The 14804-nt window shown below is 43.4% G+C and overlaps 1 protein-coding gene across 2 annotated transcripts; it reads left to right on the top strand.

Annotated features, from left to right (window-relative positions):
- Positions 1-505: 505 nt before the first annotated feature.
- Positions 506-14345, top strand: TRIM40 (tripartite motif containing 40). 2 transcript variants are annotated; one of them, XM_049715720.1, is made up of 5 exons: positions 506-1550; positions 11692-11787; positions 12722-12859; positions 13155-13177; positions 13360-14345. In XM_049715720.1, exons 1-5 carry the CDS (start codon positions 1176-1178, stop codon positions 13604-13606), a joined length of 879 nt encoding a protein of 292 aa, XP_049571677.1. In that variant the 5' UTR covers positions 506-1175; the 3' UTR covers positions 13607-14345. The 2 variants fall into 2 exon arrangements, with proteins under 2 accessions (XP_049571677.1, XP_004286127.3); XM_004286079.4 differs by having other exon boundaries at positions 12635-12859.
- Positions 14346-14804: the final 459 nt, after the last annotated feature.

Below are 14804 nucleotides of genomic sequence, written 5' to 3'. Positions count from 1 at the left end.
GGTATCCTGAGCAGATGCCGTGGTTCTCTGACGCCTGGATCCCGAGGTACCTAGGCGGAGGCTCTGGGAGGTCTTCATTCTGTGCGTTGACTCTCATTTCATGTCATACTTACATCACAAGCACCAAGACTTTCCTCCTCCCCATGTGCAAACAAGCCACACCTTTCACCAGCCAAAGTCCATCTCACCTTCCACCTCCCCTAGATCAGTCACGCAGCCATGGGAAGATGGGCCTTGTCACCTCTCCCCCATGTTTACTAACGCGGGAGCATATATAATCGGCACGGTCTAAAAACCATTCACCTGCTGGCCATCTCTCCAGATCTGGAGCATGAGATCATGACCTGATGTCGTGGCAAGAGAAATTGAAGTAGGCTACCAGGGGAGCTTTTCTGGAGGAGGACTAGGCAAGAGGCTTAGGGACTGAGTGTTGAATGCAGTGTTTAAGTGAAGTGGGGATGGGGGAGTACTTTCTTCTTTGGGTCTTCTTTGGAGATGGCTTGAAAGGAAGGGAAAAGGTCTCCAAACTGCCCTATGTCCTGTTCTCCTTCTCTTTCCCTTTCATTGCAGAATCTGTATAACTGTGAGAGGGATGCTGGTTGGGGGAATGAACAGCTGACAGAGATGCTGATGCAAATAGTCGGGTAGTAATTGACAGCAGTAGCCAAATTCTTAGAGTGTGACCGCGAGCCTGCAAGTATCACAGTGTGGTACTTGATAAACTCCTGCCAGCTTCTCTCAACTGAGGGCAAATCAGAGAAGACGTTCAACTTTTAAGTTTATGAATCTCTGGCTTCTGACCAGGATACTCTGGCCTTTTAACTTTGAGCTGTAAAAATATGCACAGAAAGCTCTGAAGAGGAAAACTGGTCTTTGAATCACCTGCTTCCTCCAGGTGTGTGAAAAGGAGTGATTTCAAGTTTAGTAAAGACAAGGAAACCAGAGGGTGTGTGTCAAAGTTGATGATTGATTTCTGAAACTTGTTGCAGAATGGTGGTTTCTGTTGTCCGTGCTACAGTTCTATTGATGGAGAGTGGGCAGCTGCCTGCAGTTGGAGGGCTGAATCAGGTCCTCTGAGCTGCTCCAGGGCCGCCTCCTTCCAGCTGGGCCATCTTACCTGGACTGTCTAGGGTGGCAGGCTGTCCAAAGCTCCAGTGGAGAAGGAGGCCCTATAGATGGGAGGCTGGCAGTGTGAGGTGGAGGCCATGCTCCCTCTGCGGGAGGACAGCCGGGAAGAGGGCATCTGCCCCATCTGCCAGGAGTGCCTGAAGGAGGCGGTGCGCACTGACTGCAGACACCTCTTCTGTCGAGCATGCCTGGCCCAGCACCTGGAGAAGGCCTCAGCCTCCGGGGTCCTCAGCTGCCCCCTCTGCCGGAAGCCCTGTTCCGAGGGGGTCCTGGGGGCTGGCTATACCTGCGACAGCCACCAGAAGAAGGTGTGCTGGTTCTGTGAGGAGAGCAGATGTCTTCTGTGTGTGGAATGCCGGGTGTCCCCTGAACACAAGTCTCACTGTGAACTGGCCATTGAAAATGCCATCAGCCACTACAAGGTAAGGCAGGGTCATCACAGCCATCCCTCTGCCACCACCTCCCTGAGTTACTCCTTCCTACTCCCTGTCCTTTATGCCTGACGTATCATAGAGGCTCAGTAACTGACACTTTTCTTTGTTTCTTCTGCTTTATTCTGTTTTGGACCCTTGTCTTCACTTTTCTGTGTTTATCTTGCTACTAATGTTAAAGTTTCAATGCATTAATAGGAGTCTAAGAGGAGGTACCGTCACACGATGTCAGATTCCCAGGAAGCATGAGCTCCTTGCATTTTGCTCATCTGTAGCGCAAAGGAGTTGGACTAAATAATACAAAACTCTTTTAGTACTAAGACTGTATGGTTCCGCTGTTTGATAGTACTAGAAAATTGGCTAGAAATATAATCAGGTTTTAAATATCCTAATGATTAACCTGTAAATACATTGAAACCTGCAAATTAGTACATGATTCTCTCTCTCTCTTCCTTCTTCATCTTTTCTTTCCTTCCTTTCTATAGTGATTATTTTTATCCTATTTAAAAAAATTTTTTATCATAAAACTAGTACATTCAGACAACACTGTAAGGTATAAAGTCAAAACTAAAAATCTTTCTTCCTGCTTTCCCCCATTCTCAGTCCCCAGAGGTAACCACTGTTAGATTTTTGTGTATCATTCTTCCAGAAACTTGTGTGTGTGTGTGTATGAATGCAGTCTCTAAAACACACACACACACACACACACACACACACACACACACACGGATTCTCTATATATTTTTCTGTAACTCGTTTTTATCATCTAAAAATACATCTTGGACATTATCCCATTTTCCCATCAGTACATCTAGATCTTATGAATTCTTTTCAACAACCGCATTGTATTCAATTCTATGAATGTACTATAAATTGGCAGATATTGAGCTATTTCCAGGTTATTGTTTTGTTTTGAGGTCTCATGGAATATTGTAATGAGTATCCTTCAACATATATTTTGGAGGACTTAGAATATCCAAGCTGTATTTTGGTGAAAGAATAACCTAACTTCCAAGTTTTGATCAATCTTTCCTATCACTATTTACTGAATAATCCATAGTTCCCACACTGATTTGAATGCCGACTTCTTAATCTGCCATGGGTACGTATAGACTTGCACATTTTCTTGACTCTCCATTCCGTTCTATTCTTCTATCCATTCCTGCTTGTGTGTCAAACCATTTTAAGCACTGTACCTTTGCAATGTGTTTTAATGTCAGGTAGCTCTTGGAACCCTCACAATATTCTTATTTTTCAGAATTTTTGTGGATATTCAGATATATTTATTTTGCCAGTTAGCTTTAGCATTTTTTTCCCAACTATCCTCTATCCCCATCCCCAATTCAGTTAGTATTTGATTGGATTGACAATTGACATATTTTCACCATGGTGTCTTTCTATCCAATAATGAAGGATGAATTTCCAAGTCTTCTTTTAGATCCTTGGCTTTTTGAACATGTTATAATACAGGATGAGAAACTGGGGAGTCCAGATTGAGGGTGACTATGGGAAGGTAGAGAAATAACTCAGAAAGCCAAAGAGGCAAATTTCTCTGGTTCTAACATCATTCCCTTTAAGTGCAGGGCACCAGAGGAGGGCAGGGAGAGCTCTCCCACCTGCTGATGGGCCAGTGAATAGATGGAAAAATCTATTCACTCACTCAATGATTTATTCAGCCCTGTGCTTTGTATAGGATGCCATGCTAGGTATTGTAGGAAGTATAAATATGATTCATAATCTTTGTCCTCAAGTTTACCTTTAAATTATGACAGGAAAACTAAAATAAATAAATAACAATATTTGTTCATTTAAGAAAGACTTATGTTCCTGTAGTGTATTAGGAACTACCATACATGCTAGGAGTACAATGATGAACAAGTCAGATGCCATCCCTCCTGCCAGGGACTTTGCAGTTTAATAAGAAAGACAGACAAGAAATCAAGCAAACTACAAGTCTCGTATGAGCTAAGAAGAAAACAAACAAGAGTCTGAGATGGAGAGTAATGGGTGATCCATGTGGTTGGTGAGGGCCTCATGGAGGAGGTGGCACCGGTGCTGAGATCAGGAAAAAGAGAAGGTGGCCAATGTAAAGACTGGGCAGAAGGGAAGCACAGATTTGAGAGTCCCAGATCCGGAAAAGCCTTGTTATATTTGAAGAGTTTATAATTAGAGTGTGAATTGCCAGGATTTACTGACAGATTAAAGTGGGGTGAGGGAATGAAGGGAATCAAAGATGACTTCATGAGTTTCTGATTTGAGAAACTGGATGAATGATGGAACGATAAGGACTGGGGAGAACAGGTTTGAATGAAATATCAAGTTTCATTTAGGACGAGTCAAGTCCAAGTTGAGACACATCAAAGTAGGATCTTAGTTACGTGGCTGGCTTTGAAATCTGGATCTCCAAAGAGAGTCTGGGTTAGTATTCCCAGAACTTAAGACAGGGTTCCATCAGAATAAAGATAATATTTAAATCCAAGGGAATGGATGCAATATCCTCAGGAGAGAGCCTAGAGAGAAAAGAAGTTACAGGGCAAGGTCCTTAGAAAGGCCATCATTTAGATGTAAGGTGGAGGGGGACCCAGCAAAGGAGACTGAAAGCAAGCCACTAGCAAGGCAGGAGAAAAGCAAGGGGAGTGGTGTTCTAGATGCTAAGAGAGAAGAATCTGTTAAGAAGTGGCAGTAGAAGGACTTCCCTGGTCGTCCAGTGGTTAAGAATCTGCCTTCTAATGCAAGGGACGAGGGTTCGATCCCTGGTCAGGGAACTAAGATCCCACATGCTGAGGGACAACTAAGGCCGTGAGCTGCAACTACTGAGCCCACTGCAACGAAAGACACTACATGCCGCAAGGAAGATCCCGCGTGCCGCAACTAAGACCCGATGCAGCCAAATAAATAAATATTAAAAAAAAAAAGAAGAAGAAGCAATGGTGGAGTGCATTGAATGATGCTGGGCCATCCAGTAAGATGGGCAGCAGAGAAGTGGTTGCTGGGCTGGGAGGAGGCACACTTCTTCCGTTGTAACAGTGGGGAACAAAAGAAGGCCTCTGCAAGGGGAGGGAGTCTTGCAGTTTGGGAGAGGACCCGAGTGTTTGGGTATATTTCCTCAATAATATGTGAGGGAAGGACATCAGCAGTGCGGGTAGAGGTGGAGGTGTGCAAGGTTTGAAAAGAGAAGAGAAGCCGCGGTAGAATTTGGAAAAGCGAACCTACAAGTGGAACAGTGGAATTGGCAGGCAGCATAGAGCACCCGTTTGAGTTTTGAAACTAGGGATTTAGTGAGTTTCATGAGGCTGCCTGAGGACAGCCAAAGTCTGGGGAGTTGAAGGTATTTTCAAAGGACTGATTACAATGGGAGACCCTGAGTGTGTTTGTAGATGTTGACAGCATAGTTTTGAAATAAAGATTTCTTATGATTTCTCACTATGCCTCTATTCCTTTGAGTTAAATTTTGTAAATTAAATATTTTAAATTGTAAATATTGTAAATTGTGCCCTTTTTAAAGGAATTACGTATTGCCTGACCGCACTCCAGAAGACTGAAAAATTTGCAATGTCTTTTTTGTACATCTGTTTCCCTACTGCCCAACTCATGTTGTTGTCAATCACTTTTTTCAATGTGGTTTGCTGGTTTTCCAAGTGCGTGACAATGATTGAAGTTGTTTTACTATGCTGGCGGTGAGGTTTCTCCCCACATGGAGACTCACCGTCTACATTTCCCCTTAGAATCAGGGCATAAATTCTACATGAGTGCATCAGAGTAGTTTATCTTTTGGATAATAAGCTATACTAATTATGTTTAACCTTCATTTTTCCTATTCCGATATTTCTTTTCTTTTTATTTCATTTTTGGGGCAAAAATTTTAAGAATTTGTACTTGAATCAGTTCTATTCTTTTTAAGAAATAAAATCTCCATGTCTTACTCAGAAATTTACCTAATATGGTGATAGATAGATAGATATTAGGTCTGTATCATTTTTAAAGGTTAAGTAATTCCTGGCTTATTTGGAATTTAATATACTGTGTTGTGTGAAGGATGACTCCTTTATCAAACAATAAAGTTATTTTTTCTTTATTCTGGTATACAGTTGTCCCTCAAACATTTCTGTGAGTCCTTTTCACATCTATATGTTCTTTTTGGTTTGACATAAATTAAATTCTTATAATAGTGGTATTTTTCTTACTCTAGTCCATTGATTATTTTTTTCTGTTCTAAAGTTATTATATAGTTTTGATACTTATTGCTTTATGGTTTATTTTTAAATTTAGTAGCATCTTTGTCAAATAATAATTTTTGTAACCTGATGGTCTTGCTGACTGTCTTTTCAGAAGGATTTTCTTTTTTCTAAATTTAATTTAATTTAATTTAATTTAATTTAATTTAATTTATTTGGCTCTGCTGGGTATTACTTGTAGCACGTGGGATCTTTGTTGCTGCATGCGGGATCTTTGTTGTGGCATGTGGGATCTCTACTTGCGGCATGCAGGTTCTTAGTTGCGGCATGCGGAATCTAGTTCCCTGACCAGGGATCGAACCCAGGCCCCCTGCATTGGGGATGAGGAGTTTTAACCACCAGACCACCAGGGAAGTCTCCAGAAGGATTTTCTTATATAATGTTTCTAAGTTTTATGAAGAATCCCTGAAATTTTAATTGGCATTGCATTAAATTTGTTGATTACATTAAGAATTATGACTTTTGGGGCTTCCCTGGTGGCGCAGTGGTTGAGAGTTCGCCTGCCGATGCAGGGGACACGGGTTCGTGCCCCGGTCTGGGAAGATCCCACATGCCGCGGAGTGGCTGGGCCCATGAGCCATGGCCGCTGAGAGTCTTTGCTGAGTTCATATATCCTTTAACTTAATTTCCTGACATTTTCTAGATGCACAATCATGTGGACATTGTCAGGTTTAGTCATCAACACCGTTTTTCCTCATAAAATATAATGGGTGATATCATTCTTATCCATATTTTTGGGCACTTTTTGTTCTGTGAGGAGCATGTATTTTGAAAGTTGCTCTTTTTTTGTGTGTGTGTGACTGTATTGGTGGAAAGATACCTTTTTGCCTGTTAACCACTTTTTCTTTGATGCATTTTGTAAGCCTTTTTAAAAATTTTTTAATTTATTTATTGGCTGCATTGGGTCTTCATTGCTGCGCATGGGCTTTCTCTAGTTGCAGTGAGCGGGAGCTACTCTTCGTTGTGGTGCGCAGGCTTCTCATTACAGTGGCTTCTCTTTGCTGCAGAGCACGGGCTCTAGGTGCAGGTTTCAGTAGTTGCGGCTCGCGGACTCTAGAGTGCAGGCTCAGTAGCTGTGGTGCATGGGCTTAGTTGCTCCGTGGCATGTGGGATCTTCCCCGACCAGGGATCGTACCTGTGTCCCCTGCATTGGCAGGTGGATTCTTAATCACTGCACCACCAGGGAAGTCTTAGTAAGCCATTTGAGAAGGATTTTAAATGTTGCTATGTTCTCATGTTTCCTCACTACTTAATGTCTTTTTCGGTCAATTTTTTTACTGTGAAATCACATTTTATCTGATATCTGATAGGATCACAGACTTTAAAAAATATTTATCAAGACAAAACAGGTCTTGCACTATTCCCTATATTTCAATTTGTCTTTTTTTCCCCCTGAGGAATATTTTAGGAAGATAAAAGTTTGTAGAATTTTGCTTTCTAATTCTAATGAGTACCTTATTTACACAAATATTACCTTAATGCAAAAATGGATGAATAAATATTTTTTGAAAAACGAGGGACTTTACCTTACTCATTTTGAATATTTTAAATGATAGATCTGAATTATTCTCGTTTTTCATGCGTTATCTTTATTGCTGTTATCTTTGCTTCCTTTTTTCATTTACACAATCTCTGTAGTTGACTTTAAACTCTTCATTAAATTTTAAACTACTCCAGAAGACAGGACTCTGACATTTTGAACCGGATCTTAAGAACAGACCTGACTTTGACAGGCAGCAATAGACAGCATTCCTGGCAGAAGGAAGTAAAAGAAAAGCCATGAAGAGGCATGGCTGCGTGGGAGTGTGTCCAGGAAACCACAAGCAGCTCTGTTTGGCTAGTGCGGAGAACAGGGAGGGAGTAGAGAGAGGTAACACAGGAAATGTAAATTGGGTTACAGAGGGCCTTGGATATTGAGTTAAGGAGTTCAGGCTTATCTTTGATAATGAGAAACCCTTTTGAAGACAGTAGTAGCACAGGTAAAAAATAAAATATGACTGAGGTTTCAAGCTGAATGACAGACAGAAGGGTGAGTCCAAGGACAGAAATATGGTGGTCAAGAGTAGTGAATTGTGGAAGAGGGTGGGGAAGAGGAAGATAAGTTTGATTACTCCAAACTGAGTTTGAGCTGTCCATAGGGCAGTGGGAGATACTTAAGTCTCAGCTGGAAACATGGGATTGACTGTTAGGACAAAGAGCTTTTGGGAATTATGATAAAATCTGAAGCCTGAAATTAAGGACATCATTTAGAGAAAGAGGAGGGTTAAAGGAACAACCTCAGGAAGGTCAAGGAAGGACGGGGGTGGGAGATCGGGGGAGTGGGGTGGGTAGAATCACATCCAAGGAGAGGAGGCCTGAGAAGAAGGCACCTCTGGGTTTCCTTCCTGGGGATCACCGTGACCTTGGAGAGAGCAGTTCCAAAAGAATGATGAGAAGCAAAAGCAGATGCTGAGGAGCAAAGGGGCCACGAGGACGTGAAGACAGCAAGAACCAACTACTTCAAGAAATGTAGTTGTGAGAACAGAGAGAGTAGATGGAAGGGGTAGCAAGGTGAAAGTTGCTTGCTTGTTTGAGCTTTTCAAGACCTGAACTTTCGTGCTCACACAGACAATTCCCTGCCACACTCCAGCCTCCGCCTTCACCGTTGAGGCCCTTGAGTGAAATCCAAGATGCCCGTTTACTTCCTCCCCCTCCTATGACTGTTTTATTCCTTGTCTGGGAAATACCTGCAGGTAACACCAGTGACATGAAACATTTTATAATAATTTCCTAGTGACATCATTGTCTCCTCTGTTTTCTGTTTGTTTACTTGAATGTCCTCGCTGAAGTCTCACCCACAGCCCCTTGACCTTGGTTTCACCCTCTGAATCTCAGGGCCAGAAAAAACTTTCACAGTCATCTCGTCCACCCCCAGCCTTACCTGTACATCTCCAGTGATGTGGGACTCTTCTTTTCCAAAAGCAATACATTTTAAGAGTTTATAAGAGAAAATGAGGCAAAATGACAAAAAGAAGAAACATTCCCCATAAACAGCCAACAACAACAAAATCCACCCCCCCCCAATTTTTTTTGACCTGAGGTGAGAAGGATTTACTTAATGAAACACACACGCTTCAGTCAATAGCACACTCTTACCTTTAGTCCACAAATCCTGTTCATGTTTTGTTTGTTCCATTTAATCATCATTCCTCCCTCTTCCATGGACAACCACTTAAAGTGTTTGTTGTATTTTTATTTGTAGACAGTTTGGTAAAACACACATTGCTGCACTGTGTGCTTGTATATTGAATTAACAAAATTATATGATGGGCTTCGTGCTATTTCTTGCTTTTCACTCTACCACGTTTTTGAGATCAGTCCATGTTTTGTGGGTCCCATAGTCCATTTTTTCTGACACATGCACTGTGTTCCATAGTGGGCACCTGCCCTATTTTACCCATCCATTTCCCAGGAATGGACTTTATGTGATTCCAATTCTCTGTTACCACAACCAGTGCTGTAGTGTACATGTTCTCTTAGAACCTAGGAATTCTCTGGGATTTTTACTCAGAAACAGGATCACTGGATCACAGAGGAAAGCTCACCTAGGTGGCCGGAACCGTTGCCAGAAGGACTGTGCCAGTGCACATCTCACCAGCCCACAGTGTGGTCCTTATATCCACACACATCCCATCTCCCCCAGGTGTTATCCGGTTGTCTAATTTTTATTACTCTGATGGGGGTCAAATAACATTTCATTGTATTAGTTTCCATTTCTCTAATCACAGGTGAGTTTGGGCATCCCCTCGTCTGTGAATTAACTGTCCATATTCTTTGCCAATTTTTCTCTTGGGTTCCTGTCTTCTTATTGATGTCTAGGCTTTCCTTTTATTTATTTATTTCTTTACTTATTTATTTAGGCTGCACCTTGCAGCTTGAGGGATCTTAGTTCCCCGACCAGGGATTGAAACGGTCCATGGCAGTGAAAACACTGAGTCCTAACCACTGGACCACCGGGGAATTCCCTAGGCTTTCCTTTTATATTCTATATATAAGTCTCTTGTTGGTTTTAGACTTTGCAGATATTATCTCTTAGTCTGTCATTTCTCTGTTAGGTTTGTCCATAGAGTTGTCATTGAACAGAGATATTTAATTTTGAGGTAATCAAATTAAATCATTCTCTCATGGTTTGTGCTTTTGGGGTTTTATCTAAGACATTTTTCCCTACCCCCAGGTCACAAATTTATTCTTTAACATTATTTTCTATTAACTTTGTAGTTTTCCTTTCACACTGTCTTTAATCCAGCTAGAGTCTGCCTTCACATATGGTTCTGGATAGGGATCTGACTTCATTTTTCCCTGTTGTTGTAGCCAGTTTTCTCAACACCATCTCCTACAGATTTTGTCCCTTCTCTTACTGAACTGTGTATTGCTTTTTATTTTTATTTTATCTTATTTTTCCCAGTTTTATTGAGTTATAATTGACATACAGTAGTATGTAAGTTTAAGGTGTACAGCATAATGATTTGACTTACATACCAAATGAAATGATTATTACAATAAGTTTAATGAACACCCATTATCTCATATAGATACGAAATTAAACAAATAGAAAAAATTTTTTTATTGTGATGAGAACTCAAGATTTACTCTCTTAAACTTGCATATATAACATATAGCAGTGGGAATTATATTTATCATGTTGTACATTACATCCCTAGTACTTATTTATCTTATAACTGGAAGTTTGTATCTTGTGACTGCCTTTATCCAATTCCCCGTCCTCCCACTCCCCACCTCTGATAACCACAAATCTGATCTCTTTTTCTATGTTTGTTCGTTTGTTTGTTTTGGAAGCATAATTGACCTGCAATATCATGAGAGTTCCTCTTACACAACATAGTGATTCAATATTTCTATACCTTTCAAAATGATCACCACAATAAGTTTACTTACAGTATGTCACGATACAAAGATATTACACAGTTTTCGACTATATTCTCCACATTGCACATTTCATACCTGTGATTCATTTCTTTTTACTTTTTTTTTCTTTTAAAATTCTTTTGTAAACATGGGTCTGTCCCTGAGCTCTCTCTTCTTCCATTTTCTATTTGTCCTTGTCCCAGTACCATACTGTTTTATTACTATGGCTTTGTACACCCTTTTATCTGGTACACAAATATATTTTGTAACTAAGGTAACAAGAGTTACAAGAAGAATGTTTCCAGACTCTTTTGCTGACACCCCCCACCCTGTGCCTTTCTTCCATTTTGATTCATTAAAGGCTTATGCTGATATCAGTATCAGCTTTGTTTATATTTGCTTTCTACATAGTTTACCCAAGATCTGAAAGTAAATGTTTTAGAAACTGAAATGATTCATTATATCCTTAGATTCCAGGACACCGCGACCCATCCAGACACTGATTTAAGATTTAGAGAGAGGTTCCATGCCTTCCTGGGCTGTGGGTTTGCTCTAATAGAGAGTTCTTGTCCCTCCCAGCCAGGGTAGGGGAGTGGTACCAGAGGTTTTTCATGTCCTCTGTAAGTCAGGTCTCTCCAGATTGGCTTCACTTGTTGATGAGAAATAGTGAGGGTTGCCAGTGATCAGCACATAACTCTTAAGATGTCGGGAGAGAAACACCCTGAAGTCAAGTAGAAAAGGTTCTCTTACTATCTGTTATTTTTATGTAGTTAAGTCTTTTTTAAAAATTACCTATTGCTTTTTGCCATCACTATCCATTAAATAAACTCTTGTGTTCCTTAACCCAAGCATGATGCATAGAAGGCTGCCTCTTTTTAGGTAGAATTTTACTTTAGCCTCATCCTGGGATCAGGACACCCCCTCCCTGCCGTGTGTTCCACGGGCACCACCCTCACCTCCAGTCTGACCAGCAGGGGTGTCTGTCTCTCTAGGAACGACTCAACCGCAGGATCAGGAAGCTCAGAAAGGACATCTGCGAGCTCCAGCGGCTCAGGGCTCAGGAGGAGGAGAGACTGCAGGCTATGCAGGTGGGCTTCGCAGAGTCCCAGGAAGGACTCCGGTCTGATCATCTGTCTGTCTGGAGCAGCCTGCTGTGCGGGGAGGGCCTGGAGGCTGGAAACACAAGTGCTGGGCTCGGCCTTGGGGTTTGCTGGCTGAGTGACCTGGGGCAAGTCAAGCCCTCTGACCTTCATGTGGTTTATATGTTCAGTGAAAGCCAGTCGTGTTCCACCTGGTTCTCGGTGAAGATCAAAGGAGACAAGCAGCCCATCAACTGAAAACTACTCCACAAACCATAGGTCTCTTTCTCTGTCTCTGACCATCTACCTTTCTGTTGCTTGCTCACTTTGATGTGGGGTCTCTCCTCACCCTATGACGTGAAGGGGGTTAAAAGTCAGTGGAAGGGCTTCCCTGGTGGTGCAGTGGTTGAGAGTCCGCCTGCCGATGCAGGGGACACGGGTTCGTGCTCCGGTCCGGGAGGATCCCACATGCCTCGGAGTGGCTGGGCCCGTGGGCCATGGCTGCTGGGCCTGTGCGTCTGGAGCCTGTGCTCTGCAATGGGAGAGACCGCAGCAGTAAGAGGCCTGCATACTGCCAAAAAAAAAAAAAAAAAAGTCAGTGGAAGGATATAGCCGAGTGGGGTGTGTGTGTGTGAGACATGGCATCTGTGGATGTTCACAAGGGTGTGAGGTGCGCGGGGAGGTGTCCCTTCATTTTTGAGGAACACGGCTCCCCCTGTAATACCCATAACATGCAGAGGCAATGCCATGAGGGGAGGAGGACCGAGAAATCAGCATTCTCGCTCGGAACGTTCAGAGACTGAAGGTCCAGAGGGAGCCATCTGACATTGAATCTTAGGGAGCCCCTTTTCTGGAGTTTCAGGCAGACTGTAGGACCCACAGGCTGGAGGCTGAACTGGAGCGTCAAGACCGAGCCAGGAGACAGCTGGATGCCCTCCCTCAGCAGCGGCCAGGCCAGCTGGAGGACATGCCAGCAGAGGTGTCCAGAATCCCTGGCATCTCCAGGGCAATGATTCAACTCAGCAGCCTGGTCACTGAACTGGAGGGGATGGCTAAGAAACTGGATGCCAGCCTGCTGAAGGTGCACACCCTGAGGTGCCTCCCGAAGCCTGGGATTCTCCCCAAATAGTGGGCAGCCTACCTGTAGCATCCCTCTGGGAGGTGTAAGGAGAGTCTTCTCTGTGACACGTGGTGGTGGCTTGTCCAAGGCTGCACAATGCTGCTGCAGCAGAGGCGGGTACACAGAAGGGGTGCTACCTTCTCCGGTTCTCAAGGTGACAGCCCAGAGTGCCATCCACTAGTTGGTTGGGGAGGGAATTGGAGGGGACAGGAACCTGAGAACTGGTTGTGACTCTCACTCTCTTTCTCTCTCCTAGGACGCCAGTGACTTATTGAACAGGTATGAGCCATCCCATCTCCCTTCCCACATGTGCTTACACAGCACAAACCCACACAAACATAGATGTGTGTATGGGCTTTCTCACGGTCAAGGAGCTCCACTGCTCCATTAACTTGCATCTTCAGACTACATGGAAAGTGGAAGATTGAACAGAATATACTGAAGGATTTCTTTGTTTCTAGGAGTGCTCCAGAGCAGTTAGAGGTTATTTATCCCAACTTAGAGAAAAGAATCAATGAATCACTTAACCAGTCATCCTCAGCAGCTCTGACCAGTTCATCCCTGGACCAGCTCCTCTCAGACTCACCTCAGCCTCCTGGCTCTCCTTCCCCCAACCTGTCCAGCCTCCCACTAGGTCTGCCCAGTGCACCCTCAGGCCTGCCACCTCCTGAACATGCCACAGCTGTGATCAGATGCCTGACCCTCTGATACCAGGACAATAGTCACAGCCTCTCTCCTGAACCATGCTCCCACTGCAGAAGTCAGGATTCAAGACCTCCTTTTTGCCTGTGAACTGACGGTAGCACCCATCTCTCACCATCTCATATTAAAATGGGAGTACCTGGATGGCATGAGTTCACAGTGCTGAGGCCACCTCTGCCTATGGAGCTGGCACGTCTGTTGGCAGAAATATTCCTTTTGACCTCCTGTAGCACCTGTTGTCTGTACAACGCACCTGGAGCTTACATTACTTTTGTGGTGGACAGACTCTACAGGGACCTCCCATGATGCTCCCCTCGTGGTGTTCATGCCTTTGTATGATCCCCTCTCTTTGAAGGTGAGCAGAACCTGTGACTTGCTTCTAATCAATGGAATATGGCAAAGGGGATGGGCTGTCCCTTCGCAGACTGTATTACGTGGATGGGAGGCCTCCTTGCTAACACGCTCACTCTTGAAACTCTCCTTGCTGGATTCATGACGTGGGTAGTCCTGTGGCCAGCAGGCAGCCTCTAGGAGCTGAGAGCAGCCTCCAGCCTTCAGCCAACAAGAAGCAGAGGCCCTCAGTCTTGCAGCTGCAAGAGAATTAATTCTGCCAACTGCCTAAGTGAACTTGGAAATGGGCTTTTCCCCAGTCGAGCCTCAAGAGGAGAACCCAGCCCAACTGACATCTTGATTGCAGCCTTGTGAGACCCTAAGCAGAGAACCCAAATTTCTGACCCACAGAAACTGTGAGGCAATAGATGTCATAGAAGCTATGATATAATAAATCTGTGTTGTTTTAAGACACTAAATTTGTGGAAATTTTTATGGAGCAATGAATAATACCTTTGTATATTAATTATTTGTGCATCACTTCTTTGGGTGAGTAAAGACAGTACACTGTCTTTGTGTCCCCAGGGTTTAGGACAGTGCCGGGCTCATAGTTGGTGTCCAGTGAAATTTATTAAGTGGATGCATGAATAAATTAATAGAAAGTATAAGGATCCTTCTTTTTTCTTTTTTAATAAATTTATTTATTTATGGCTACGTTGGGTCTTCGTTGTTGCGCGCGGGCTTTCTCTAGTTGTGTCAAGTGGGGCTACTTTTCATTGTGGTGCGCGGGCTTATTCATTGCGGCGGCTTCTCTTGTTGCAGAGCACGGGCTCTAGGCGTGCGGGCTTTAGTAGTTGTGGCTCTCAGGCTCTAG

The sequence above is a fragment of the Orcinus orca genome, chromosome 10 (assembly GCF_937001465.1).
Source record: "Orcinus orca chromosome 10, mOrcOrc1.1, whole genome shotgun sequence".
NCBI lineage: Eukaryota > Metazoa > Chordata > Mammalia > Artiodactyla > Delphinidae > Orcinus > Orcinus orca.
This window is presented reverse-complemented; position numbering and strand designations above follow the sequence as displayed.